The sequence below is a fragment of the Petaurus breviceps genome, unplaced genomic scaffold (assembly GCF_028583685.1).
Source record: "Petaurus breviceps papuanus isolate PSGF00001 unplaced genomic scaffold, PetGlider_PUasm1.0 80, whole genome shotgun sequence".
Lineage (NCBI taxonomy): Eukaryota > Metazoa > Chordata > Mammalia > Diprotodontia > Petauridae > Petaurus > Petaurus breviceps.
Window position 1 is genome coordinate 16152618 of NW_027186540.1, and position 27620 is coordinate 16180237.

Below are 27620 nucleotides of genomic sequence, written 5' to 3' on the forward strand. Positions count from 1 at the left end.
TTTGGAAGAACAGTATTCTATATAATGGGAAAGCTCTCCCTAAAATTTATACTTCTTTCAGTTTGATGGGTTCAAGAAATAGGTGAATGCTTAGCTAACCATCCAAGAGAATATTATTTCATTGAGGAGAAATATAAACATTGAGAAATATGAATAAGAGTCTTTTACAATTCATACTCAATGACCAATAGTTAAATGCTTTTTGTGTATAGCTGCAATAAAATTTTGTACTCTGGTTTCTTGTCCTAGGCAAAATTGTGAAGGGAAATCTTTCCATGGTATTCCTTTTCTCTCTCTTTTCCTTGCCTTCCTTAAACTCATTTAGAGGACCTCCCTCAGACACCCATCCCATTTCAATGAGAAATAATCTTATGTTGCCTCCTGGCTCCCCAGACCTCAAAATTGGGGCCCAGGGGAGGAGTAGGCATGGGAGGAGAGCAATCCAAACTCCATATGGTGTCCCCTCTTTTTTTCCCTCACTGCCTCTTTATCAAAACTACTTATCCTTTGTCCTATCCCTTCAATAAACTGGGTTGAAATGAGTTAACCCTGAAGGAGTTGCTCAGAATTTTAACTACCTAGGCAAGTTTCTGGAAAAGCATTGATACCACTCAATTTATACTATGCAATTTAATTTTACTGTCTTTTCTGATCTTGTTCTTGTGCTCTGATCCGGCAAATTTGGTACCTAGATTGGCTTATATGATTCTTCTTGAGTCATAGCCAATGGTAGATTTTTCAGTTCTGAGAAAATCCCAAAAGTATATTCTAAAGTGATTCATTCAAGCTGGCTAGCAAGAAAACTGTATACAAGGTCCATAGGCCTGTGATTAAATCTAGTTCAGATTATTTGTCAAAGTCAGCCTCTAGAAGTCTATTTTTTTTTCCCTAAAAGAATAAAGCTACATCTATGGGAATTTGTGAATTGTGTATTGAAGTAGGATATAAAATCCTGGCTGAACTAGTCCACATATGCTTTTTGACAGGAATTTTACCTATCTTTTCATTCTGTTTCCTTGGAGTTTTTCATAAATTATTAAAGATATATTGTTTAATTATCTCCTGTTTGACTCTTAATATATTTGTGTAAATGATTGGAATATTTTTTAAAGTGTCCCATATTCCTGTAAGGGAAGGCATTACATATAAGAGATTTATTTATGTATTTGTTGACATTGATACTTGCTTCTTTTTCATAATTTTAACTCTACCTCCTCCTCTGTCTTCCATTTTATAAATGATTTGAACAAGCAAGCATGAAATGGCAATGTTAAGAATCTACACAACAGAGCAATTTGCATAAGAAGAATTTGTAAGAAATTCAAATATTTGTCCCCTGATTTTTGGTCCTAAATATTGGCAGAGCATTGATGAATCAAAATGTTGCTTGGGTCAAGAGATTGCTGAAATTCTTTTGTTATATCAAATATGATTGAATGGAGGGGTAAAACCTAACATTGCTTGGAATGGATTGCCATCACCCTTTTTAAAGTAAGTTTTTATTAAGTGCCTACTATGTTCCAGGTATTTTTTTAAGATATCTTATTTGATCCCCACTACAATCTTGTAGGTAGAGTAGGTGTTCTTATTATTTCCATTTTATAGTTGAGGAAGCAGAGGGAAACAGGTTAAGTGGCTCACCCTGGGTGCCAGCTAGTAAGTGTCTGGGGCTGGATTTGAACCCAGTCTTCCTGACTCCAGGCCCTACACTCCATTCACCCAGATGTCATTTAATAAAGGTATTGGACTTCTGGTGGCACCTTAAGAAATGTCTGTTATTAAGTATTTTATCTTTAACATTTTTCATTCTGGATTTTATTGGATAGCAGTTGGGGAAAGTGATGGAATCAGAGCCCCTCTGCTCACGTCCTTCCTACCTGTGCTACTTTTAAGTCAATCACTTCACCTCTTGGGCCTCTTTTTCTCCATCTGTAAAAGGAGAACACTAGACTAGATGACTCTTAAAAGTTATTTTCAGTTCTAAATCAATAATCGTATCAAGTTATCAGAGGAATACGAGGTGCCTTTGACTCACTTTAAGTCTGAAATCCAATTAAATCAAGCCCTAGTCAAGCCACAATTTTTAATCATCTTCGGCTGCGAAATGGAAATTATCAAGGAATGGTTAAAGCAAAACCCCCTTTAAATTCAATGAAATCTATGGGTTTTATTTTAAAATCGCAGTTGGAAATAACCTGACATAGATTTTCCTTTCTTCACCTCTGTACAGTGACATCTACCGGGCTGCAGCACGTTTTGATTTTATAGCTTTTTTCAGCCGCAAGTGCCTGCTTGCTTTATAGGCGCTGAAACCAGCTCGGTGGTGTTCAAACATCTGCTTCTGCCTTCGCCACACAGCGAAGCACTTTTGATTTTAACATCAAAGCCTGTTCTAAGGTTCGGTGACTTTACCTGCACAGTAGTACCGGCTCAGATCCCTAATGTCTTGAGTACTGCAACTTACTGAGCCAATTTTGATTTGCGAGCTTCAAAACAACCTTCTTCCGTAGAATTGCGAAATAAGTTTTTTTTTTTTTTTTCTCATTATAATGATCTGGGAGTATCCAAGAGCAAAGGGTGTGAAGGGATGAGTCAAACCGAAAGGGTCAAGTGAAAGCCCTCTCAGTCTGCGAGGCAAACAGCAATAGGAAACAATACCCATTAAAAACGGGAATAGATTTCTCGGGCAAGAGTGTGGATGTTTCCTGGCTGGGTCCAGAAGGTTTTACAGGGGAAAAAAAGTAAAGGGGGGTGGTGGTGCCTACGCTTCTGAAACACACATGTCTTTGCCTTAAAAGGATGAGATCATTCCCCGGCAAAACTGCTCTGCACTTTAATACAGCTCAGGCAAAAGCAAAGTCTGCAAGCTTTCCAAGCTCTGCCTGGATGCTACAAAATCCCTTGAGCCCACCCGGCAAGTTTTTTTTTTTCTCCTTCCCATTGCAGACTGCTAAACAAACGAAGGTTTTCAGCAGGTCTCTTTATTCTGTGTAGCACATTCCTGGATTTTGACGGAAGCCCATTCTCTGGGCATGCTGCTCCCCACCCCTTCCCCCGCCCCCTCTGGCTGCCTCCCTCAGTCATGGTCTTTCTTCCTCTCCTGAGCGCTGGGTGTGGCTTATACATTAGTTATGAGATGCAGCCCCTATTTGCTCAGCTAATGATGTATGCAGGGCTCAGCCGCGGCGTGGTACTGGAGGCAAGTAGGACCAGCTCCAGGGGTAAATGTAATTGGAAACCAGGGCTTTCACCGTCATAGCTCAGCTACTTTCCATTCAGTTTTAGGTGCTTAATTGAGGAATAGAGAGGACTCCGAGTGCCGGCGCAGTGGAGAAAGCCCTGAGGATTGATTTACAAAGAAACTCGGACTACCCGGAGGGAAGAATTTGGCGACTGACACACTTGGGAAATTAAGGCTTTCTAGTTAAAAATAATAAACAAAAATTTTAAGAAGGAAAGAAAAAGGAATAAAGCCACCGGCTGCTAGAAGCCAGAGGAGGGACACTGATGACTTTGGCTGGTTGATTTCCTCCAAGCTGGGTAAGTTGGCTGCTGTCCTCTGGAGTATTGCGAATTGAGGAAAGTGTAACTTTTTACTTAATATTCTGTTTTTGTTTGCTTTTCCACAAGGCCATGTCCTCCTGCTCCATTAAGTTAAGAGCCCCTGAGGTTTGGCCAGGAAGGATTTAGCCTGGGGTCTGGCAGGGACTGTTTCTTTGGGATATGACACCTGCCTGCAGCGGCAGCTTAAAGTTAAGTGGTTAAAAAAAAAAAGAAAGAAAGAAAGGCTGAGAGAGGACACGAAATGATTCTTTCTCCTCGATTCATTTATTCCCCCGCCCACTGTTATTAGATCGGGATGAGTGAAAAACCTAAAAAGGCAGCAAATGTAACCCCCGGGATGAGTTCTTACCAGTAGAGTGGAATACTGGTGAGATATCGGTTGCTAGTGGAAATCGCGTACAAGTCACTTAGATTTCAGCCTCTTACTTCTAACATCACTGTCTAGGGGAGAAATAGAGTTTGGGGTACTCAGCTCTATCTTGCTTTTACGCACTCGCATTCCTTTTAATGTGACACATTGACCCAAGATATAGGACTCTCTCTATTTTGTGGCCGGTTTCCCTCCTCTGGGACACGCATGAGGGAGGTTAGTGATCATGTCAATGACTTAAGACAGGCATGCGTATTTATTATTAGTGTTGAACAGGACAGAAGCCAGGCAACTTATTGAGTTGTGCTCTCCTTTCCTGTTACGTTGACTTTAACTGTGAAAACTGCCAAACCAGAGAGCCAATTGCCAAAGGAAATTCACCCAGAAAATCAATTTTCTTCACTGGGAATTAATTTAGGATTAAGAGGTGAGGAGGCTGGAGAAACAGGGTGGGGGGAAACTGTGCTCTCTTGAGATTTTTCTCCTCAATTAGATTCAGCAGCAGAAGTTCTATAGTTGCCTTCGTCTATGGGTAAGAAAATGAAGGCACCCCACATTCTTCTTACTGTTTGTACTAGGACTTCTGTGAGAGACCTGTTCTATAGCATCTGTTAAAAATCACATGTTCAAAATGATTGCCCATTTTGTTTTGGCTTGACAGAGTGATCTTATCAGACTTTAATAGCAGTTCTTACTTTGAAGAGGATTATGTTGAAAGCTTAGTGGTGGATTTTAAAGCGGCAACATGGTGTTGAGTATCAGAATTGCGGTGACCTGTTTAAAAATAATCTCTAGCCAAGCTGCGTTGTCTAATTGTATTACTTAGCAAACTCTGAAATCATGCAGCGGGCTATTCCAAAATAGAGGGGATTCCTTTTGCTGTCTAGGATTTTTTTTTTTTTAATTGGAGCCGCAGGTGTTCTAGTCAGTTTTGGTAATAGCCCTATACCTTAACTGATCTTCATTTGTTCCCCAGAACTCAAAGATAAGTTGATGTCTCCCTGCTTTGAACCTCAAAGAAGAAGTAACTATCAGATTTAGTCGACTTTCTTTTCTTTCTCTTTTTTTTATTTGTGAGAATTTGAGCAATCTACATCATGTGTGATTTATCATAACTGTGTGGTCTGCATTTTATGGTTCATTGACTTGCTCACTTCTAAGTCATCCTCTTGAATCTGGCCCAAGACTGGCTGTATCAACATTTTGCAACAACTGGTGTAGTCATGATTGGGAGCTGGTTGTTAACTGGTTAGTGTAAACCTAAAACCAAGTATTGCATATACAGTGGAATCCCCTTTCTGGAGACAGCAATTCAAATGTAGTAACATGTAAGTAGTATAAGTGGTATGTACAGATGATGGTGCATTTGAAATTCAACTGCTCTACTGAGAGATAACTCCATAAGTACAAATGTTATTCTGAACCATTTTTCTTTTAGGAAAGTCAGGTTTTAATTATTAATTCTCCTCTGCTGGCACCATTTTCAATTATTTTTCAAGTAGCTACGCACACATGTGAGTATATTTGTAGGTGTGTGAATAATGGAAAGAATAGATTATTTTTGGCCCAGTAAATGGGTTTTTCATTTACTTGTGCCCTTTCTCCTTTGCTTTAACAATAGCATGACAATTTTTCAAGTAGGTGACTTGACTCAAATAAAGCTTTTCTGTATGAAAGTAGTTCCTCAGGTGGTCTTGATATTGTAATTGAATAAGTTCCTGACCTAAGTCTAACCAAATTCAAATTTTCATTGAGAGACTGCATGTCACAGTGGAAAGATCACTGACTTTGGAGTTAGAAGAGATCAGTTCAAAGTTCACTTTTTATGCATACCATCTGTGTGATCCTGAGGAAATCATTTAATCTCCCTGGCCTTAGTTTCCTGCTCTGTAAAATGATGGGGTTGAATTGGATGGTCTCTGAGGTTCTTTACAACTCTAGGTATGTGATTTTTTAAAAAATGAAGTCATTTAATCTCTCTGAGTCTATTTCCTAATGTGTGAAATGAAAGGGTTGTATAAGATAACCTCCAAGATACCTTTCAGATCTAAATCTATGAAATTGGTTGGAAAATCAAAAAAACAGCACCTCCTACTGTTTATTTCCTTCCTGTTCAAGTATATTGGTGGTGGTGATAAAAGGCAAAATTCTTTCTTGATATTTCTGTTTACCTGAGACAGGTGATAAAATGTAATGAATTTGTTCTTTTTCTCTCTTAGGAGCTTTTTTTTTTCCCTTGGATATTAAATTGCAGATTTGAAGAGATGACTTTTCTGGCAATCCAAGTGTTGATTGGGGCATTTGTTTATTCTGGCTGTGTAAAAGGATCTTCACAGCCCCAGGCAAGAGTTTATTTAACATTCAATGGTAAGAAAGAAGATAAACATTCCTGAGTAAATGTTATTTTAAGGCTTTGTTCCTTCTTATACTGTGTCAATGATTAAGAATTTAATAAGGTGGGAATGCATTATTTGATAATAGTTTTGTTCAAATTTTTCTTACAGGGGAACATTTTGTGTAAAACTTATTGTAATTATAGTGTGTTTTATATTTGATTATATATATATTTTATTTATATTTATTTTTATAAATACATTTAAATATAAATATATTTATATATATTTATATTTATATTTGATTATATATATAATCAAAGTTATATTTGAGCAAGTTGTACATATAAATGTTTTAGAGAATTAGTGTATACAATTTACATTTGAAGTTTATAATCTATGGAAAACCAATGTCCAGGTCTATAAAATATTTGGTCTTAACATTCATGTGGTTTTGTTCAGAAATGCTTCTTGAGACTTTTAAGCATCCATAACCAGTAGAGATAAAAGTATGTTACTTAATTGCTGAAAATGGCCTCAATCAGTTTTGGTTTTTATTCCCCAAACTGTTCTGAGGTAATTTAAAAGCCCTTCATTGAATTAAAAAGGACCTGAGACTGTAGTTGGAACCATGATTTTCACTGGTATTGTCTCAGAATGTATTTTTCAGAAGCTTGGGAGAAATTTGTGTTCACAAAGTTAAAGGGAATAATACCCTTGGAACAAGTGGCTTGCCAAATGTATGCATGAACTCTTATTGTGTACAATTCAAACCATTTGCAAAGGGTGATTTTGGTGAGTCATCTAACCGAAAATAAATGGATACAATAAGAGATGGATGAGAGAGGCCATTCAGCCAGTCAGTTTCATTTGTATTTTTATTACTTCTCTCTACACCATTTCATTGTTGCTTAAACCCAAATGTTGTCTGGACCAATTTACTCCCTCCCCACCCCATTTATATTATTTTTTGACTGAGAATGTACTCTCCTTCCTCCCTGTGGTGTATATGTATCTTCTGGCATGGTTAGCTATCCTGAATTTCAAATAGCAGATTGACTGGCACTTAATGTTTACTTCATTTGAATTCCTATTATTTATTTTTTCCATCATTATTTGTAGTTGCTAAGTAATTTAGCTAAGGTCATATTAAGGCATTGTAGGAAACCTATTTAACCATTAATGCCTAGACTGCAATCCTAATGTGCTCCAGGCCTTCTTAAAACCCATGACTTTTTGTCCTTCAAGATTAGAAGATTGAGAGGTAAGCAGGAGTAGAGGACAGGGAGCTGCCACTGGAGTTACGAATACCAGGGTTCAAGTTCTGTCTCTGCTAGATACTGGCTGTTTGACCTTGAGCAAGTGTGTTTTAATTTATATTATAGAAAGCTTCTTATCTGAGTATTAGGAAAAATTGAATCTATAGTATCTATAAATGCACTGCACTTTGAACATCGGGCAAGGTAAGTGGTAGAATTCTTTGGAGCCAATTTTCTTTTAGGTGATGTGAAGAATGTTAACAAAAAGAGCTTAGTGATATTGAAGTTTTTAAAATGCCATATTTCGAAAACTATTTTCAAAAGCTCTCTTGTTGATAATAAATTCCTCCTCGAGAATATGTGTCCTAAAAATACATGGTCTCAGAATAATGGAATAATAGTATAAAGTATTGATCTCAAAGAACAACAAGCTGCTAGGACTGTGCTTTCCTGAAAGTTTTGTTGAAAGACTGTCAGTCCAAAAACAGTATTTCAGAGGAATTCTTCAGTGGAGAAAAACTCACCTATTAAAGATACAACTGCATCACACTAAAAAAAAAAAAAGTAGCTACTGAAGTGCATTCAACATTTGGCAAAGGTACAAGAAAAAAAGGGTACAACCAAATGGCACAGTTTTCCCTCTACTCCAGTGGTACTATGTAAAGTAACTTCTATGTTACAGTTTTCTTCTGTGAATTTATCACTCTTCCCTATGAAAAGCAAGTTGTGTTTTACCTTACATGACTTTATTGTCATTCTTGGGGATAATCTCAAAATTCCATAGTAAGTGGTCAGATAGATGATGTTTTAAAATATTAACTTGTCTATCAATGTCTTATTTCAAGTTTCCTTTTACTGTTTATTATATGTGTTGCTTAAATATGCAAATTCCCCAACCTTTTGGAATTCAAGACATCAAGTGGATATATTTAAATCCATATCTATGTGTGTTTGTATGTATATGGATACATATGTATATTGCATATGTATTTAGTATAATATGATTGTATACACACATTTGTACACTACTTTGACATTTGTAAATTGATTTGCCAACAATGGCAATGTGAAGTAAACAATGCAATTATTATTATTCCCAGTTTACAGTTGAGGGAATGGAAGTTCTTGATCTGGTTCATACATCTTGTCCATGTTTGAGTTGAGATTTCAACCTAAGTTTTCTGATTCTTAACAATTTTTGCCTTACTTCACTGCAATTTCATAGCTGGGTTAAGTCTTGAGGGAAAGAAAGGTGATGAAGGAATCAAGTTGAGAAGGGAATCATCACTTCCATCCTCCCTCTCCCTATTTATCTCCACCCCATGATTTCTTTCCTTTCTTTCTGTTCTGGTCTTAGCTTCCTTTTTATCACCTTGTCTCTTGGCTATCTCCACATGCTGACACCTTGTAAGACTCCTTCCTATCTTTTTCTCTACTACAGCCCAACACTAGATAAACCATAGATCGATGTGAAACATTTATCATTTCTATAGTGAATGAAACAAATGACATGTTGCTGTCACACAGAACTGCAGATCTTTTGGGGGGCATTAGGAGATAGATGATTGATTAAAAATAACTTGACATGTTATGTTTTACTGGGCACCTAACATTTTTAATTTGGCTTCTTATGGGCATTTGTATTTATTGTACTAGCCAAAGCTTCTGTTGATTAAACTTTATTATGGGAGAATTCACAATGAAGATTTTCTGGAGGTCAAGAGTTTTCAATCATTTTGTCTGTATATGAGTCATGGACACTTTTAGCAGTCTGGTAAAGCCAAAGGACACTTCTCAGAATGATTTCTTTTAATTCATAATTGAAAGAAATGCCAAATTTCATTTAGCTTGGGGAAATTAAGTTGTGGTTTCTTTTCCCATCCAAGTTCATGGATTTCCCTGAAATCAATCCATGTTTATGTCTTTGGATCTCAGTTTAAGCACTCCTGCCCTAAGTAGTTTACACTTGTACCAACTAAGTAATCTCTATTAAGAGATATTCAATCAGTACAAACTTAGTATGTAGTTAATGATTTCCCAAGAGCCTGGAGTGAATCTTGATGATCACCTAATCTGACCCCCTTATTTTTGCAAATGGGGAAAATGTGGAACAGAGAAATGAAATAATTGTCTGCATAATGTCACTTAGTAAGCCAAGAAGTCAGGATTTTGACTCTCATTCCTCTGATTTCCAAATATTGTACTTTCTATATGCATTTTATAATTGCTTAACAATTTATTTGATCAGTTTTAGGTGGGGTAGTGAATCAGTCAGACTGGTTATTTGGTATTTGTATGTGGAGAAGAAGGGCAGGGAGGACAGCAACCTTTGGCTGAATTCCACATTTTTCATTTACAGTCTTTGTCACACCATACCAAAAGACAGGAAAAACAGGATGTTGCCTGTTTGTTTCCCCAGAAGTTCCAAAAAGGGAGAATAAATATCCTCTAGCAGGTATAACTTCCACAAGTTTGATTCTATACAGGTGAAGGTCCTACAATTCTCTCTGATTCTGGCTAAATATGATATTAAACAAATATCACTTAAGCACTTACTGTCTACTTAGCATTATTGAGTGTCCTCAAAGTTCTGACTCTCCAGTACTCACAAAGACAAGTAATGCATCTATAAATTTACTTTGTGTTATAGTCACATGAATAAGAAAGGTACCAACCAAAGTGTTGAGGCAGTTTACAGGAGGGAACTTCACCAGTAGGAGAGGGGTTTTGATTGAGGTCAAGGTATATTCTATAGAGTATTTAAACTAGGCTTTGTGAATGGTGAGTAGGTATACATTTTAAAAGAGAGATGAGTGGGAACTAATCATTCCATACTTCAAAAATGGCAGCAACAGTGGGTCAAAACTAGGAAAACTCAATATGTGTTGGGTTTGACTTGATCATGTGGTATGTGAAAAGAAGTAGTATAAGCTAAGAAATGTTTTGTTTTTTTTTTGGCCAGATCACTGTTACAACCTAGGCAGAAAATGAAAGTTGTGGGCTGAAGCAAACCTTTCAGAATATGCCTCTCACCACAACTTACATTCATATAACATTTATAGGCTTAGAGAACCCCTTCTTTACAACAATCCTGTGAGATGGGTAGGTAGCTTCTGCCATATAATTGCTTACTAGGAATTCCTAGATGGTCATTCAATTCTGTTGCTCTGTGATGATGTATAACTTTTTTCTTGTTTCCCAGGCTATTTTGTCCTTGTAAGATTAGTCCTGTTGTAACCACGTTTTTCTTCCTTTTCCAACTTCTAGACCTTTTGAAAAAGTCTTGAAATTACATATCACCTTGGATGCTCTCTTGAGTAGTGAATTTCTTCTCCCAAAGTAGGGAATTGCTCTGGGATATCAGTTCCCAGGACCACTTATTCACACTCTCTACCTCTATTTCTGGGAAATATGTAAGTAAGGAGGAGGTGGCTTGTTTTGTTTTGTTTTGTTTTTAGTGAGTGATGATTTTGGTTTTAGATCAGTTGAGTTTAAAGTATTGACAGAACATCCAGGAGTATTTCCCTTGAAAAACCAGGATTGTAGGATCATGCATCTGAAGAGAAAGTGATTTCATAGGCCATTTAATTCAACTATTTAATTTTACATATGAGGAAACAGATCTAGAAACATTAAGTAACTTGACCTAGGTCACCCAGAGAGCAAGTATCAGAGATGTTATTTGAACCTAAATTCAATTCCAGAGCCAGCAGTCTTTCACTTCAGCTTGAAAATTTTTTTTACAAACAAGGCCAAGTATTTGAAAACATTTTCTATTCATCTTAAGTTCACTAGAATTATCTATTCTTCTCTGTGTGGTTTTTAAATTATAGTATTTAGATCATATTTCTATTCTAAAATGTGGTAAATTATTTTTGGAAACAAAAGTATTGCAATTTATTTTTCTACCATGAATAGCATTTATGACTAGAAGGAATGTCTACATTCCTTTCTATTTTGCTACTAGTAATTGTTACATTTACAATTCAAACTTGACTCAAAAAAAATCTCTCTTAATTTCTGGGAAAAAAAAGTTAAGCACTTTTGTTGAAATATTCTTGGATGGATCCTAAAAAAATAGTTGGCACAAGATTGTTCTTTTCTTTTTATATGTTCATTCTCTACTACTGCTTATTTTGCATAAATATTACAGATATACTGTATTTAGTTTATGTTGAATCTGTTCAGTATTAAACTCATACTAGATTAAATTCAATTATGGAAGAAAGTAAGAGGAATATAAATAAATGAGGTTTAGACCACGTGTACATCCCAGAGTAATAAAAAGTTGGATATTTATCGTTCCCTATGCAGTAAATTGTATTTATCCCTTGATCACCTGAAACCAGAGAAAAATAGTTATTTTTGATTCATTGTTTTTTTTTAAATTTTATTTGCAAATGATGAGTTGACCAAGTAGTGATACATAATGTTTTAGTCCCAATCATTCCTGGCAATAAGGAATGAAAAGAAATTTAAAAACTAAGAGAGATTTATATTACTATGTTCCAGCTTCTCTTCTTGACTCACTTCTGAATTCCTTAGAAATACAAGTGTGTTCATGATGCATTTTTTATTGAAGAGATATGTAAAGTATCCATTGTCTACATGTCTCCATCATCATGAGATCAGTAATTCAAAACAAAGTTTATGCCTATCACTCATGAAAAATTTTATTGAAAGTCAAAGGCAGTTCCTTTAATCTTATTCTAAACAATTCTCAGTGAACTAAATCATAATTTAATTGAAAACACCTTATCATGCATCTTGGGATTTCCTATAAATTTTGTGTATGAAGTCATTGGAGGTTTTTTAAGAGAAATTTATTTTGATTTCCTCTGAATGAATAGTTACTTAAGGGGCCAGAGTAGTGTAGTCTAAAAGCAATGACTCATTCGGAATTCTATTCTCAACTGCCTTAAAGTAGCATTATGATTTTGGGGCACTTCTGTCCCTGTAGGTCTTTCTCTCTTCATTTTGTAAAATATTTCAGGATTCTTAATTTTGTTAGTCTGAATGCCTTGTCCAAAAATCCATATTTCCCCTGGTCCATTATTTAGTAGATGATCTTCAATTTAAATAAAGAAACTAACTAATTGTGTACTACATGGCAAACTCTGTATTAGGTGCTGAGGATATAGAGACAAAAATGAAACGTTCTTGGTCTATCAAAGAATTTTTTTTTTTATGGAAGAAAGGAATGTGTGCATAGACAAATACAAGCTACATACAAAGGAAATATGTGAGTGTTTCTTTGTAGTGAGAGGCAGAAGGACATTGCTCTGATGACTGGGATAATTAGGAACAATGTCTTGGAGGGGGCACTTGATCTGAACTTTGAATGAACTGAGGCTTCCAAGAGGTGGAAATGACTGTATAGATCATAGGGGCCACAGCCTAAAGGCATTAAGGCAGGACAACACCAAACAGACTAGTTTGGTGGCAGTATACAGTTAATTAGGGAATTACTGTGCAATTAATGAGATTAGATAGACAGAAACCATAGAGTGAATGAAGGGTTTTAAAAGCTTAACAGAGCAGTACTCTTATTAAAGGCAATAGACAATAGTTTCTTGAGCAAGGGATTGACACGGCCAGACTTATACTTTAGGAATACCTATTTGGCAACTGTGAAGATTAGAATCAGAATCAGTGTGGGTGCAGGGAGAAAGAGTCTATTTCAATAGTCCAGGTGAGAAATGAAGGTCATGATTAGAGGAATTATGGTTTGTATGTTGACAAAAAAGGACAAATGTGAAATGTGGCTGATGCCTTTGTAACAGTTCACTGGATATGAAGAGTGACTGAAAATGAAGAGTTGAGGAAGACTCCAAGTGTGCTTCCCTGGGAAACTGAAAGAATAGTGGGGCCCTCCCTAAAAACAAGGAAGTTAGGAGCCCCTGTAGGTGTGGAGGGAAAGATCTTGAGTTACTGTTTCCAGTGCTTTTGAAATTGAGATTTTAGTCTTTGAGAGAACTTGATATGCCTGGTGGATATCTAGGTAGGAGACTAGATATGTAGATTTGGGAATCTACATATTGCATAGTGATAATAGTTAAACCCGTGTGAGCTGATGAGATTACCAACACATAGGGAATACAGAGATTGGAGAGGGTTTAGGACTTAACTGCTATGAGCAAGAGAGTCATCACAATGTACCTGAACTAGTGATGGTCATCTCTGAACTTGGGCTCTTCCTCAGACATACCATCCTCCACTGTACCCATACTCAAAGCTGCGCCAATTTGGATAGAAACTACCAGAGGTTGTGCTTTTCTGGCACAGTCTTTGAGAACAAAGGGTCACCTCTCTGTTCTGGACATCAGAATGCAACTTTATGAAATAAGATACTCACATTACATCTGAAGTCCCTTTTCACTTACAACTTAAAAGATTTTATTTTGAAATTAAACAGAAACTCACATTTGGAAGCAAGTTGGGGTTCCAAATTAACAGAGAAATACACATTTTAATTAAACTGGTCACAAAAGAGCATTTCCTAAAGATTCTTTGCAGTGTCTCTCATTAGACCATAACTTGGATTTCTCCTAATCCTCTGACAGAATTACAAGTTGTAGAATTGGATTCATGTGTTTGCTCCTCTTGGGCTAATAAAGAGAGCTGAAGAGCCCCTGGCTGACCGATTTTATGGTTTGTCATTCAGTGTTGTTGCAGAGACTCATGTTGTGGTCTCAGATTTAGAGTGGAAGAGAAGTTTAGAGATGGTGATTGTAATCCAATTGTAATAGAATTGTAATCCTTATTAGACTTTAGATTCTTTGAGGTCAGGCATTATCTTGGTTTTTGTTTGTATTTGTATCCCCAGTGTTTGGCAAACAATAGTCCCTCAATAAATGTTGCCTATCTGCCTGCCTTAAATTCTTATTCATCTCTTTTACTTGGGAGGTTAGCAAAATGCTAACTATTAAATAGCATATTAAATTCAACAACAACAAATGTGTATCTATTAACCACCTGCTATATATGGAAAGCACTGTTTGGCATTAGAAAAAGGTGAAACTTGACATAGTTTCTACCTTGAATAAGCTTAGATATTAGATATTATGTAGTGTCTTTTCAACAACTGAAATGAACACATAAAAAAAAACGAATTCTTGCTCAAATAATAGTGTGAATTACAAGGAAGGCTTGAGTTCCTTACTGCTGTTGTATAGGATAACAAGAAACATAGGATTTTAGAACTGGAAGAGATCTTAGAATTCTGTGCCAATGCACTCATTTTACTTATGAAGAAACAGAGGATGCCTGACTTGCCCAAGGTGACTTCTACAGTGGCTAGTGGCAAAGTCAGGGATATAATACAGTATATTAATTTTCATTCTAAGGCTCCTTCTAATGTCCTCTATAATGTTGTAACTACTTTGTATTCTAATGTTTACCCTAGCAGTTATAAGTTATATATTGCACTGGTCAGGTAACTTAAAATAAGTTCTTAAAGAGGTTTAAAATGAATGAATTTCAAAAATTGTTCATATCAATTATTCATATGACTTATGTGCTATCAATTCATGGAAAGATACCTGTGAGCACTTGTTATATGTTTAGTATTGTTCTTAGTCCTGTGTTTTAAACATGTTTATATAAATAATTTTCAATCACATTTCAAATCTGATATATACACATATATATGTGTGTATATATACACATATATATGTATGTATATAAACACATACATACATATACATGTGTATAGACACACACCTACACACGTCTTTAAGAAATCTAATAAGGCTTGCCAATCCTTTAAAATTATCTCTATTTCTGCTGTAATAAAGGTCATTTCTCTGTGACTGAAATGATAAAATTTATATACTCACTGCAATCATACTATCTTACTACTTTAAAAGGGGCTTCTCTTTGAGAGACAGGGTCAGCTAGGTGACACAGTAGGTAGAGCATAGGGCCTAAGTCAGGAAGACTCATCTTCCTGAGTTTAAATCTGACCTCACATACTTACTAGCTGTTCAACCCTACATCAGTTAATCCTGCTTGCCTCAGTGTCCTTATTTGTAAGATGAGATGGAGAATGAAGTGGCAAACCACTCTAGTGTCTTTGCCAAGAAAATCCCAAATGGAGTCACGAAGAGCTAGAAATCATTCGGTTGATTTCTCCATACAATGCTGAACAATGGAATATTAGAAAATAAGAGCAGATACTGTGAAGATGAATAATCTTCCCTTGTCGTTCGCACGTTTTGACATTGTGTAGATAAAATAGTATATGGTAAAGAGCAGAACTAGATCTAGAAGCTGGGGAACTTAACATATAACCCAGTAGATGTCAAAACATCCAAAACCCTTTGTCAATATCTATGCTATGTGGATAACTTCTACTTTGACAAAAATCACATTATGGCCGTAAACCTCACAAAAATACTAAGATGAATTTATTTAGCAGTGCCATTATAACCCAAATGAAACTTTAAATAATGAGCATTTATTTTGGTGGTAGCTGTTTTCAAACATATCTTCATTTTAATCATTGTTATCATTGGGCTGGTTGCCACTCATGGCTTTATTTTGAGTTTTTGTTGGTCATAAACTACTTTGAAATATCCATGTGTCTTATAGAGGGATCTAAAAATACTAATCTTATGACTTGAGAAGGTCCAACTGTGTATTCTTGTTTTTCTTTAAGAACTGTATTCAACAAAACTTTCTTGGCATTTAAAATGTTCCTAAATTATTGGTTCCACCTCTCTGTGTGTGGGTTGTTCATGTATAGGTGTTACCTGATGTTCACTGGAATACTAATGGATACTTTGGCAACCTTTCCCCTAAGCAAAACTGAAAAAGAAAACCTTAAGTGATGAGTGGGTTGTTGAAAACACATGAAAGTATTCATGGAAAAGATACGTAGAGAATTCTAAAGGGTTAGAGAGCTTTTTTTCTTAGAGAACATTGTGTTTGGAAAATCAGTTCATGTTGAATTTTATGATTCTGTGTTCATAGCTCTACTATTCTGAAGACAAGAATAAATTATAGTAGGTTTTGAAGTTAAAACAGTGGAGGAGCTAGGGAAGATGGGTCCACAATGTATTTCTACAGCAGTTGAAGTCATTTCTTCCTTTATTTTTAAAAAATTTTCTTTCCAGTTCTCCTTCTTTATTTACCACCTGCCATTCTTTCATAACTAAATTTGGCTACCATCTCAGAGGTCATGGGTGCCATATCAATTGAAACATAAATGGAATTTTAGAAAACTGTCTTTCACTATTTGCTTCATTAGGCAAGAAGTTTTCCTTGCTTTTAATTACACAGCAAAGGACTCTAGTTGCCTAGTGAGCACAATCCACCCCCCCCCCCAAAAAAAAAACCTGATGAATTGTCACTGGAACAATAAACTCAAAATAATAAATTACCTTTTTATTAACTTTGGTTACATTAACATTACAAGGCATGCTTGGTGAATACAGTTTTTCTTGTCATCATCCAAGAGATAAAAGGCAATTGTTCTCGATTTCTTCATTTATCTTCAAGAATACCCACTGTGGTTGCATTGAATCCACTGAAACATTTTGCTCTCAGTAAAACTTGTGTTGATGCAGTGACTTTTTGTGTTCCTTTTGAGAGAGCGAATGTACTTGTAAGGTTGCCTTGAGTAAAACCATCAATCTCTGTAAAGGTAGCCAGGGCAATGCTTCTGGAAATGCTCCCTACATGGTTTTTTAATTGAAATATGAAGTAGGGATTTGTAATGATGGCAGGTATGAGTTGAGACTCTTCAAAGTGGAGACTAAAGATGAGCAGTATTAAGCTAATGACATAAATGCTAATTAAATACTACATGATATTATGAAATGCAGTTGGCACAAAAGGTCATAGCTCACATTTGCATAGTGCTTTCAGATTGGCAAAGTGCTTCAGATATATTAATGTCATTTGATGAGAAAATTTCTAAGAAATAAAGTCCCCTGTCACTTTCTATTTATTGGTGTGTCTTCTATAGTGAAAGCTATGGATTCATGGATGTGCATCTTAGTAGATCAACTTTGTGTCAGTTATTAGAAAGAGCTTTCTTACTGAAATAATTATTAACTATAGGAATGATGGAAGGTTCTGGATTTTTTTCAGTAAAGACTTTTAGGAAAATAAAAATAATAATATTGTCAATAGATGTCAAATCAAAGTTATAGTTGACTTAGGTCAGCTTTCTTAATGGATAATGAATGCAGTTTACACCATCAAATGATGCTGTGATATGAAATTCCTACTGAAATATGCACTCATATCTATCTCTCTTCTTGATTGCATCCATATTTCCACCACCAAAGAAATTCTGTTAAACAAATAATTCATTTTTTTTATTAACGAATGAGATAGAGATAATAAACTAATAGAGATAGACTAGGTCAGATGGTGCTAAAGGCCTTATACAACTCTGTTCACAAATTGCAATATATTTTTCTTAAATGTATGGGCATGTTGCAAGGAACTTTGTCAGTTATTGACTTAGAATATACATAGAAAGAAATGTATATCTTTTTTTTTTAAATTAAGGTGAATAAAGGGGAAGGGAATAAGTATTTTTATGTCACCTACTATTTGCTAGCTACTGTGCTATCTGCTTTACAATTATCTTTTTTGATCCTCTCAACAAGCCTGGGAGGTTGGTGCTATTATCATCCCTATTTTTTTTCAGTAGAGGAAACTGAGGTAAACAGAGGCTAAGTGACTTGCCCAGAAATATAGCTAGTAAGTGTCTGAAGCCATATGTAAACTTAGGTCTTCTTGACTCCAGGCTCAAAGCTTTATCTACCTGGCTGCCTGATGATTAGCTGCAATAATGCCTTTGGTTTATCTCTTATTTTCTATACTGTACCTAGGCTGTGATTGACAGTCCATACATTTAAAAAAAATCTAATTATCACAACACATAGTAAATGCTTAATAAGTGATTATTGAAGTCGAGCCATCTCTAGACAGTGCTTGACAGGTCAACTATCCACCAAATTTCTTCTTAACTTAGCAATAGATTTCAAGGGCATCTGTGAATGTGATAGGGAAAAAATACATCTTCCTTTTCATTACCCCTTGGTTTCCTTTGGGATCCTGTGTCTTTTATTATAGACATTTGAAAACATTATTCTAAGAAGAGGTTCATAGGTTTCATCAGATAGCCAAGAGGTCCATCACACACACACACACAAACACACACACACACACACACACACACACTCACACTGAAAAGGCCTCTGAGTTAGTGTCCCCTTAGAGTAATCAAGCCTTTTTAAAAATAAAGCTAGAGGAAATCCTTTCCTGCCTCACCTTGAGAATTATTGTTCCTTAGGGATGAATTGCATCTTTGGAACTTGTGCCCTCTGTTTTTTCTGGCAAAGCTTTTACACTTTTGTGTCCCCGGATATCCTTATGGTTGTCCTTGATACAGCATTGGCCACAGCTTCTTTTAGGGGCTACGTGGCTGAGTGTGTGCACAGGTACAGTGTTACTGCATAGTGATATCCTTTGTCCATCTTCTCTGCACCATGCCAACTCTGGAAAGGGTGTGTCTTCACAATTTAATATAGCATACTCATTCCCTTTGCAGGAGCAGGAATTGGCCTGACTGTACTTTTTGGTGGATACCATTACAGTGCTAACTAAATATAGCACTGAGCCACACTCCCAATTTTTCCATTTCCTGAACATCTTTTTCATAACAAGGTATAAAGAGGTATCATTTTGGTTTCAGTTCCATTACACTAACAAGTTACAATTATAGAGAACTGTGGTTAACGGGCACTCGTTCCAGCCCCCCTTTGCTTTCTGTCTTTGTATTTGTGTCTCCTTTTTTGTTCCCTGTTGTTAATACAAAGACTTTTAGAACAAAGAACAAAAACAGACATTTTTCTAGACCATAGTAATGGTTGGCAGTAAGTGGAGACTAAAAAAAGTAGAAGCTAAATGTTATGCTGTGGGCTGGCTATCTGGAGGGTAGCACTGCCTGTGAAAGTGTGAACTCTGTGGCAAACTGAATTACTCTAGAATCACAGTGTATTAAAGCAGGAGGGTTCCAGTGGAATTTGGGATGATCAGTCTTTTCTTCCCCCAACCAGATATAGATGAGTAAACTGAAACTGACCTTCCCCTTCTATGGGTGGTAAGTAGTGGCCAGGCTCCCAGTTCACGGATTGTTATTCTAGGCACTTACTCCCTGTTAAATTGCTCTTTTCTTAGGGTATGCAATGTTTCAGAAACACTAAACCCTGTTCTCTTCTGTTGCCATGGGGTAGGATCTGCTTTTAAATAATAATAATAATTTTATAGTGTTTGATGCCTCTTAAATACATATAAAGGGGCAGCCCATGAATAGAGAGCTGTCCTTGGATATAAGAAGGCCTGAATTCAGTGCCTGCCTCTGACACTTGTTGCCTCTGTGATTCAGGGGAAGTCACTTAAACTTGCAGCAATTATCAAAGGCCCTACCTAAGTTGAAGAGCAAATGCATCTTTGCATTGGTGGACAGAGTTTCCTCACTCTGACCCATGACAATGAAATCACAGATCTGGTCTCCCCAAAACACATCTTAAGAGAACTTTCACATTTGTTATCATGTATGGTCCTCACAAAATACCCATGAATATTATGACTATCATTATTATTATTATTTCCATATGACATATGAGGGATTGGGGATACATAGCAACTTGATGGCCAACTCAAGACTGGGAAATGGGGGTGGGGATAGATTGAGAATAACTCCCTAGGATCTGGTCATGACTATATACAGTGAACACAGCTGTCACTCAGTAAATTCAAAGAAAAGCCATCTTTTCCAAAGACAAACCAGTACATTTAAATGGCTGATGATGAGCTCATTTTCTCTTATGTTGTTGTTTTTCAGTCATTTTCCATCTCTTCGTGACTCTAACTGGGGTTTTCTTGGCAGAGATACTGAAGTGGTTTGCCATTTCCTTCTCTAGTTCATTTTACAGATGAGGAAACTGAGACAAACTGAATTAAGTGGCTTGTCTAGGGTCACACATCTAGTGAGTGTCTGAGACCAGATCTCAACTTAGGAAGGTGGGTATTCCAGGCTTTAGGCCTGGTAGCCCATCCACGGTGACCCCTTGCTGCCCACATCTTCTCTTATTATACCCCATTCTAAATTAGTGGCATGTAGAACAAAATTACCATAAAAATTACCCATTTTAATTGATCACTAATTTCCACAAAAATAAATTTACTATTATATTTTCACTTCCCTGTTGGAATGTAGATTTTATTTTCTTATTTTCAATCTATATGACATGATTTTTCTCCCTTGTTACTCTTGTAAGTTTCCTGTTAAGCAAGTTGTGGCTCTGATGAATATAGAGTTTGTCTGCATTCTATAACCAATTTAAAAAAGTAACTTCCTAATTAAAATTCCATATTGTAGCATTCAGTTTATTAACTGATTTAAGCACATTATGGAGTACTTGCTAAGTGGGAAACAGTTTTAAATGATTTGTAGTTTCGTATTTGAGATTTTACCCAGTAAAAGGGCTAAAGAGGACCAGCTGACTGGGTTTTAGTGGGACTCCTTACAATAAACTTTTGAAATATCCTATCTAACTAATTATCCAGTTATTGCTTTACTAAACTACCTTCTTGAAAAGGGATGGCTAGATATCATTGTCTGAATGTAAGATTGCTGGTCTAATTAATGACAAACCTCTAACTCTGCATAAAATTAAAGACCCAGAGGAAGCAGACGCTCTTTATTTTCCCTTAGGTTTTTAATTCTCGAAATGAAAATATGGAACAATGAGATGCTTTAGACCAAGTAAAACTCATTTTTTTTTCTTTAAAAAAATCATTCTTAGGATATGTTCTACTCTTCCTGTGTTAATCTGAATTGTATCATTGAGTTGTTTCAGTTGTGTTTGATTCTCCATGACCCCATTTGGGGTTTTCTCCGCAAAAGATACTGGAATGGTTTGCCATTTCCTTCTCCAGCTCATTTAACAGAAAAGAAAAGTGATTGTTGAATGTATAAACATAAATGAATATTAGCATACTTGTTTTGGGTTGGTAATAGTTTTACTATTTTGAAAATCTGTCTAAATCATGCTCTACAAAGTTGAGTTTAAACGAACTGATAGACTTATGTGCAGACTTTGGTAATTCTGTAAGGCAGATACTAGAATCTTATTTTGCTCTTATCACCTATGGTCAGAAATGGAGAGCATAGTCATTTTACTCTTTAGATGCCAGAATACCAAAGAGAAATGTCAATCTCTCAATGTCAGAGGACCTTAAAGCAAAAAGGGTTTATAAGGACACAGCCTAGATAGGCAGTGTTAAGACCAAGAAACCAAATTTATCTACCATGTTCCATGCATTTTTAATTCCACCAAGCACATTGTATTTACTACATACATTTAGCATTTGCCAATGATAGGTAGATAAAGCAATTTTTAATGGCTAGTATACACAAAGAGTGCTAAAGATACAGATAAAAGCAAAGAAGTTGATATCTGCCTACAGGAAGCATATATTCTAATAGGGGAAGATCAGACATAAATAGTAGCTGGCAAGTGGGAGAGGAGATCTTTGTTACACCAAAAGATGTTTAATTCTGTCAGGGTCTAGAGCCAAACAAAATAAGTCCAAAGCTATCATGTAAAACTCCAGAGTGGATCCCATAGAAGAATTTCAATTTTTTAGTGGATTAAAATTAGATATTGTCATCCCATTGGATAGTTTTGGAGATTTCCAGGAAGTGTAGAGATTATTATGCGGCATAATAACAGCAGCTCAGACATGGAGTGCTTTAAATAAATTTCATTTTTACAGCAACCCCGTTAGCTAGGTAGGTATTATGATTCTCATAGGTCCCCACTATTTAGAGCAGAGAGGGAAGACAGGGGTTACATAGTCTACTTCTTTCACTTTCCAAATGAGAAAATGGGCTCAGAATCATAGAGATCAGATTGCAAATTAAAGAAACCCTTGCCTTCCCATCTCAAATTCCCAAAATAATATCTTCTGTACCATACCTAACAAGTGGTTGTGTAGCCTGCATGAAGACTTCCATTGAAGAAGACTCAAAGTCAGGAAGACCCCAGTTTGATACCCATCTCAGATAGTCACTGGTTGAGGAAGCCCCGATTCCTCTTCAGTAAAGGGGAACTTATGATAATAACAATAATCATAGTATTCATATAGTGCCTAATGCATGCTAGGCATTGCAATAAATGCTTTGCAAATGCTGTCTCATTTGATCTTCACAACAACCCTGCAAGGTAGGTGGTATTATTTCCCTACTTAACAGTTGAGGAAATGGAGGTAAACAGAGATTGTGTTTGTATCATTTGAATTCAGGTCTTCCTGATTCCAGGTCCAGTGCTCTATCCACCATGCCTCCTAACTGCTTCTAATGCCATTCACCCATATAGTTGTGAGGATCAAATAAGATATGGACAGGATTTTGTCAACACTCTGGAAGTGTTCTGTTGCTGTTTAGTTTGTTTCAGCTGTGTCCAACTCTTTCTGGCTCCACTTGGGGTTTTCTTGGAAAAGACACTGGGGTGGTTTGTCACTTCCTTCTCTAGCTCATTTTACTGATAAGGAAACTGAGGCAAACAGGGTTAAGTAATTCATGCAGGGTCACACAGCTAAAGTATCTGAGGCCAGGTTTGAACTCATGAAGATGAGTCTTCCTGACTTCAGACTGGGCACTCTATACACTGTACTTCCTAGTAATAGCAGTTTTACCTCCAAGTCAGCTCTTTTAAATCTCAGATAGCTCTAATTGTTAAGGAGTTGGGTTTTTTGTTTGTTTTTTGACATTGAGCCCAAATAACCTTTGTGTAACTTCCAACCATTGCTGCTGCTGTCTTGGGACAAACACAGTCTTTCAAGTTCTTACAGAAAACTGTCATCACTAGTCTTCTCTATTTTCTTGAGTCTTTCAGATTAATCTCTAGTTTCTTCAATCGGTAATCAGTAACATGGCATATACTAAAGGCACAGCATCCTTCTTATTTTCTTTTTCTAGGCATTCTCCAGTTTATCAGTGATGTTGCTAAAGAAAAAAGTAATGTCCATCTTGGAACACAGTATTGCCATATGTTCTGACCAAGGTAGAACATAGTGTGATTCTCACATGCTCATTCCCAGAAGCTATTGTCTGACTTAATACAGTAAAAGATAAGTGTTGGTTGCTTGGCTTTTATATCCCATCATTCCGTCATATCAACTTTGCAGTTTACTAAGGCCCCAGTATCTTTTTCAGACTGTTGTCTACCCATGCATGTGTCAGAGGCAGGCACTGAATTCAGGCCTTATCTAATTAGATTCTTCCCAATTGGATTCTAGACTATCAACATCTTTTATTATCCTCACTTAGAGGAAGCTTGGTCTGGTAGATAGAGCAATGTACTCAGAATGGGTGTAAATCTTTCTTCAGACACTTACAAGCAGTGAGACATTGGGTGAGTTACTTAATCCCTTTGGACCCCAGATCCCTTTTCTGTAGAATGATATTAAAGTTCGTGATCTCTAAGACGTTTTCCAGCTCTAAGTCTTCAGTGCTGTACTCTTCCTTTCTTGCTGTCTGGGAAAGAATAACTGTCTTGTAGCCTCACAGTATGTGGCAGAACCAGGATTTAAACATGTCATTAGAATACACATCCAGTGATATTCTTTTAGGAAATTGTGGAAAGAAGAAGGTACTTGGAGCCAAAAGATCTGGGTTCAAGTTCTACCTCTTGTACGAGTTGAGGGATCCTGTTAGGTAGGTAACAACTTCGCTCATCCCACTCTCTTAATTATAACTTATTTTTATAATAAAATATTTAAAAGGGAATTCATATGGAATTTGAGCTTTCTTCTTTAATTCCACAGTGTACAGACTTTACATAGCATTGACAGTATCTTCTTTCCTCTAAATAGTCATGAGGGGGAACAAATGAAAGCATCAACTTACTACTGAAGTTTAGCTAGTACCCATTGTGATGACTTTTAAAATGGCCATAATCACCCCATAGAATTGATGAGATAAATTTGAAAACTGAGTTGTAGGGAACAGAGAACAATTGCTGTTCTAATCTTTCAAAGATTTTCTTTGTTGTATGCAAATATGATAGCATAAGTGAGCAATCCTAGAGGCCAGAAAGACTGCTTTTAAAGCCATAGTTCTCAAGCAGCATAGTATTATCTAATAAAACACAGAAGTCCCCTGTTGTAGGGCACTGAAGTGTTCCAAAACCATTGGCTATATATAAAGGGTTTGGGTTTTTTTTTGGTAAAAATGTTATTTATGCAGAAACTTAGTGTAGCAGAAATAGTATGAGACTTGGAGTCAAGGAGGCCAGGTTTCATTACCCACTGAATCTCTCTCTAAAGGTATCAGCTCAGTAAGACTTGCTATTCTTCTGTTAAATAGTGATGATATTTATCAGATTGCCATCAAAGAACTATTGCACTAAAAGTGCTTTATAAATGGTTAAGTGCTGTAAGAACATGGAAAAACAACTACAATAAAATCAGAGAGAAAATGCAGTGAAACAAATTACCTAGGAGACTAATGTGAAGGATTATTGACCAAAAAAAGGGACATTTTGGGGGCATGTGGGATGTTGAAGGGAGTATTTTTGAAATTCCTCATCAACCTTTCCAACACCAAAGTCTCCCTCTTACATTCTCACCCTCGAGCCTACCCAAGGCTGTAGGAATTCTTCATATTCCTGGGGATCCTCTGACTAAATTTTGGCTCCCATAGTTGATCTTGCCTTCTTTTATTTATTAGCAGTATTCGGTCATAAAATCTCATGGCTCTAATGTGCATGAGACTATCTTGTCATTTTAGAGTTGAAGAAAATGAGGTCCCAGAAAAAAAAAACCCTCTAATAAAATATTATATCTGTAGGTGCTATTATCTAATAAGCATTCTAAAGCTAGTTTAAAAATTCTCTAAATTCTAATTTTAAAGGTTTTTTTGTAAAGAAAAAAAGAACTAGAGTTCTTTTTGATTACTCCTTTTGAGTGTGAGATTCTGTCAAAGTTTACTTTTGAAAAGACATAAATAAACATCCAAACAAAAAAAATCAATTGTGTGAGGAACACAGATTTTACTTTTCTAGTTTTCCCAGGTCTCTCTGTCCATATTTGAAGAACAATTTGGCAGATTTTGTTTTTCCTGCCTCTATTCCTCTTTCTAGGTGATTCCAAATAAGCATTACATTTCATGAAATTTTTATAAAATTATAGGTTAGAGCTAGCCAGGACCTTAGAAATCGCCTGGTCCAACCCTTTTGTCTTCAAGATGAAGAAACCAAAGTAGAAAGACGATGCGATTTGCCTAGGCCACACAGCTAGTTAATTGCAGAGCTTGGCTTAGAAACCAGGCCTTCTCATCTCCAGTTCAGTATACTTTTCCCCATCTACTGACTATATTTGAGGCTAGCTTTTGGCAACCCCTTACAGAAATCATTGGTCTAGGTTTAGATGACCATAGTTGAAGCCAAGTCGTTAATCTGATTCCATCTAGGTAGCCACTTGTCATGATTGAAACAAAAATGGAACATTACAGCTTGGATTATCCCTATTATGTGCCCTAATTTGACCTGAATTACTGGGTAATTGAAACTTGGCATCAGCACACACACACACAGAGTAACATTTTCTAAACATGATCCACTTGGGCTTACACAGAGCTTTCATCTATTATGTAATAGTCATAAAACAATATGAAGTAACCAGTCTCATTCCAATTATATAGGAAACTTGAAACAAATATATTCTTTACGGTGAGCCCGTCTATCCCTTTCTTTGTTGTTGCTTCAAATAACTCACACACTGATTCTCTCTCTTAATTCAGGCTCCTGCGTTGCTACCACACATACCCCCAAACACTATTTAGAGCATTCTGAGAGACTAGACTGTTAAACTGGAATAAAACAATGAATACACTATCTTCACCAAAAGGACATTTTAAATTTTATTAGTAGAAACCAATTAAGATATTATTTTCAAGCAAAGGGCTTGGCAAGGTTTCAAAATGTTACTCTTAGGGGCCAGGCATGGGATTGAGTTGGCATGGAGAGCAGCAGATCTTTAGCTTAGATATTTGACAGTTTTTAATGGGAATACAGTTGTTTTGTTTTCTTTTTTTAAGCTGATTCTGTTAAAAGCCATGCTTCCTGCCACCATTCAGGATGATTGAATCAATTGCATCTTTGCCTTAATACATGAAGTCTGCTTAAATGGGCACATTAAAGAAATGTGGTACTTTAAGGAATGCTACTGAAAATTCAGTTATTCTTTGAAATGCCATGTAATTTCAGACAATGAAATTTATGTATGACATTAATGATTCCAGAAATTCTATTTGCAAGTAATAAATCCATTTAATGATGTATTGGCTTTACTGTATTGACCACAGTCAAATGATACAGTGGAGGGAGACAGTAGAAAGAGGATTTGTGTTTAAATCTTGCCTCTGATGCTTATTGCCTGGCTGACCTTGGGCAAGTCATTTATCCCCCCTTGGCCTCAGTTTCCTCATCTGTAAATAAGGCAGTTGGATTAGATAACCTCTGAGGTCCTTTCCAGCTCTAGAACTCTACATTAATCATTTCATATTTTAGGAAGACGGTGTTTTTTAGAAATGTATAAGGGAAAAGTCACAGATGCTATAGAGTATTCTTACTCCAATGAGGGAGAAACTATTTAGTTATATGCCTGTCTTCTGCCTAACATATTTGTGTCTGTGTGAAATAATAGCTTTAAAACAGACAGAAAAATATCCTGAGTCTATCAGGCTAGGTCAGTGGTGTCAAATTCAAATAAAATCAGATCCCTGCAGAAAACATGTTGACTTAGAAAACTACAAATTAACATTATCTATTCTGTTGTGTTTTTCTTTATTTTGTTAAATATTTCCTAAGTTAGAGTTTAGGGTGCTTCAGTCTTCACTCAGGAATTTTTGTCAGTCATTCTTCAATATTTATAGGTATCTTTTTCAAGCATCTGTAATGAGAATGCAAATTTGGAAAATCTTCCCTGCCCCTAGGCTAAAGTGCACCTGAAGCCTGGGGTGGGAGGCTTGTTTTTCAGTAGATACTTCTTGATTGGCCAGTGAGT

General features: G+C 36.3%; 1 protein-coding gene across 3 annotated transcripts in view; it reads left to right on the forward strand.

Moving 5' to 3' along the window:
- The first annotated feature begins 3065 nt into the window (after positions 1–3065).
- The window catches only part of LOC138176028 (semaphorin-3C), a 202034-nt gene continuing 177479 nt past the window's right edge, over positions 3066–27620 (forward strand). The window contains exons 1-2 of one of the 3 annotated variants that reach the window (XM_069106756.1): positions 3066–4361; positions 6154–6301. In XM_069106756.1, coding sequence (XP_068962857.1) covers positions 6199–6301 — 103 coding nt within the window. In that variant the 5' untranslated portion in view covers positions 3066–4361; positions 6154–6198. The remainder of the gene's footprint in view (positions 4362–6153; positions 6302–27620) is intronic. The other 2 variants (XM_069106757.1, XM_069106755.1) reach the window with 2 other exon arrangements.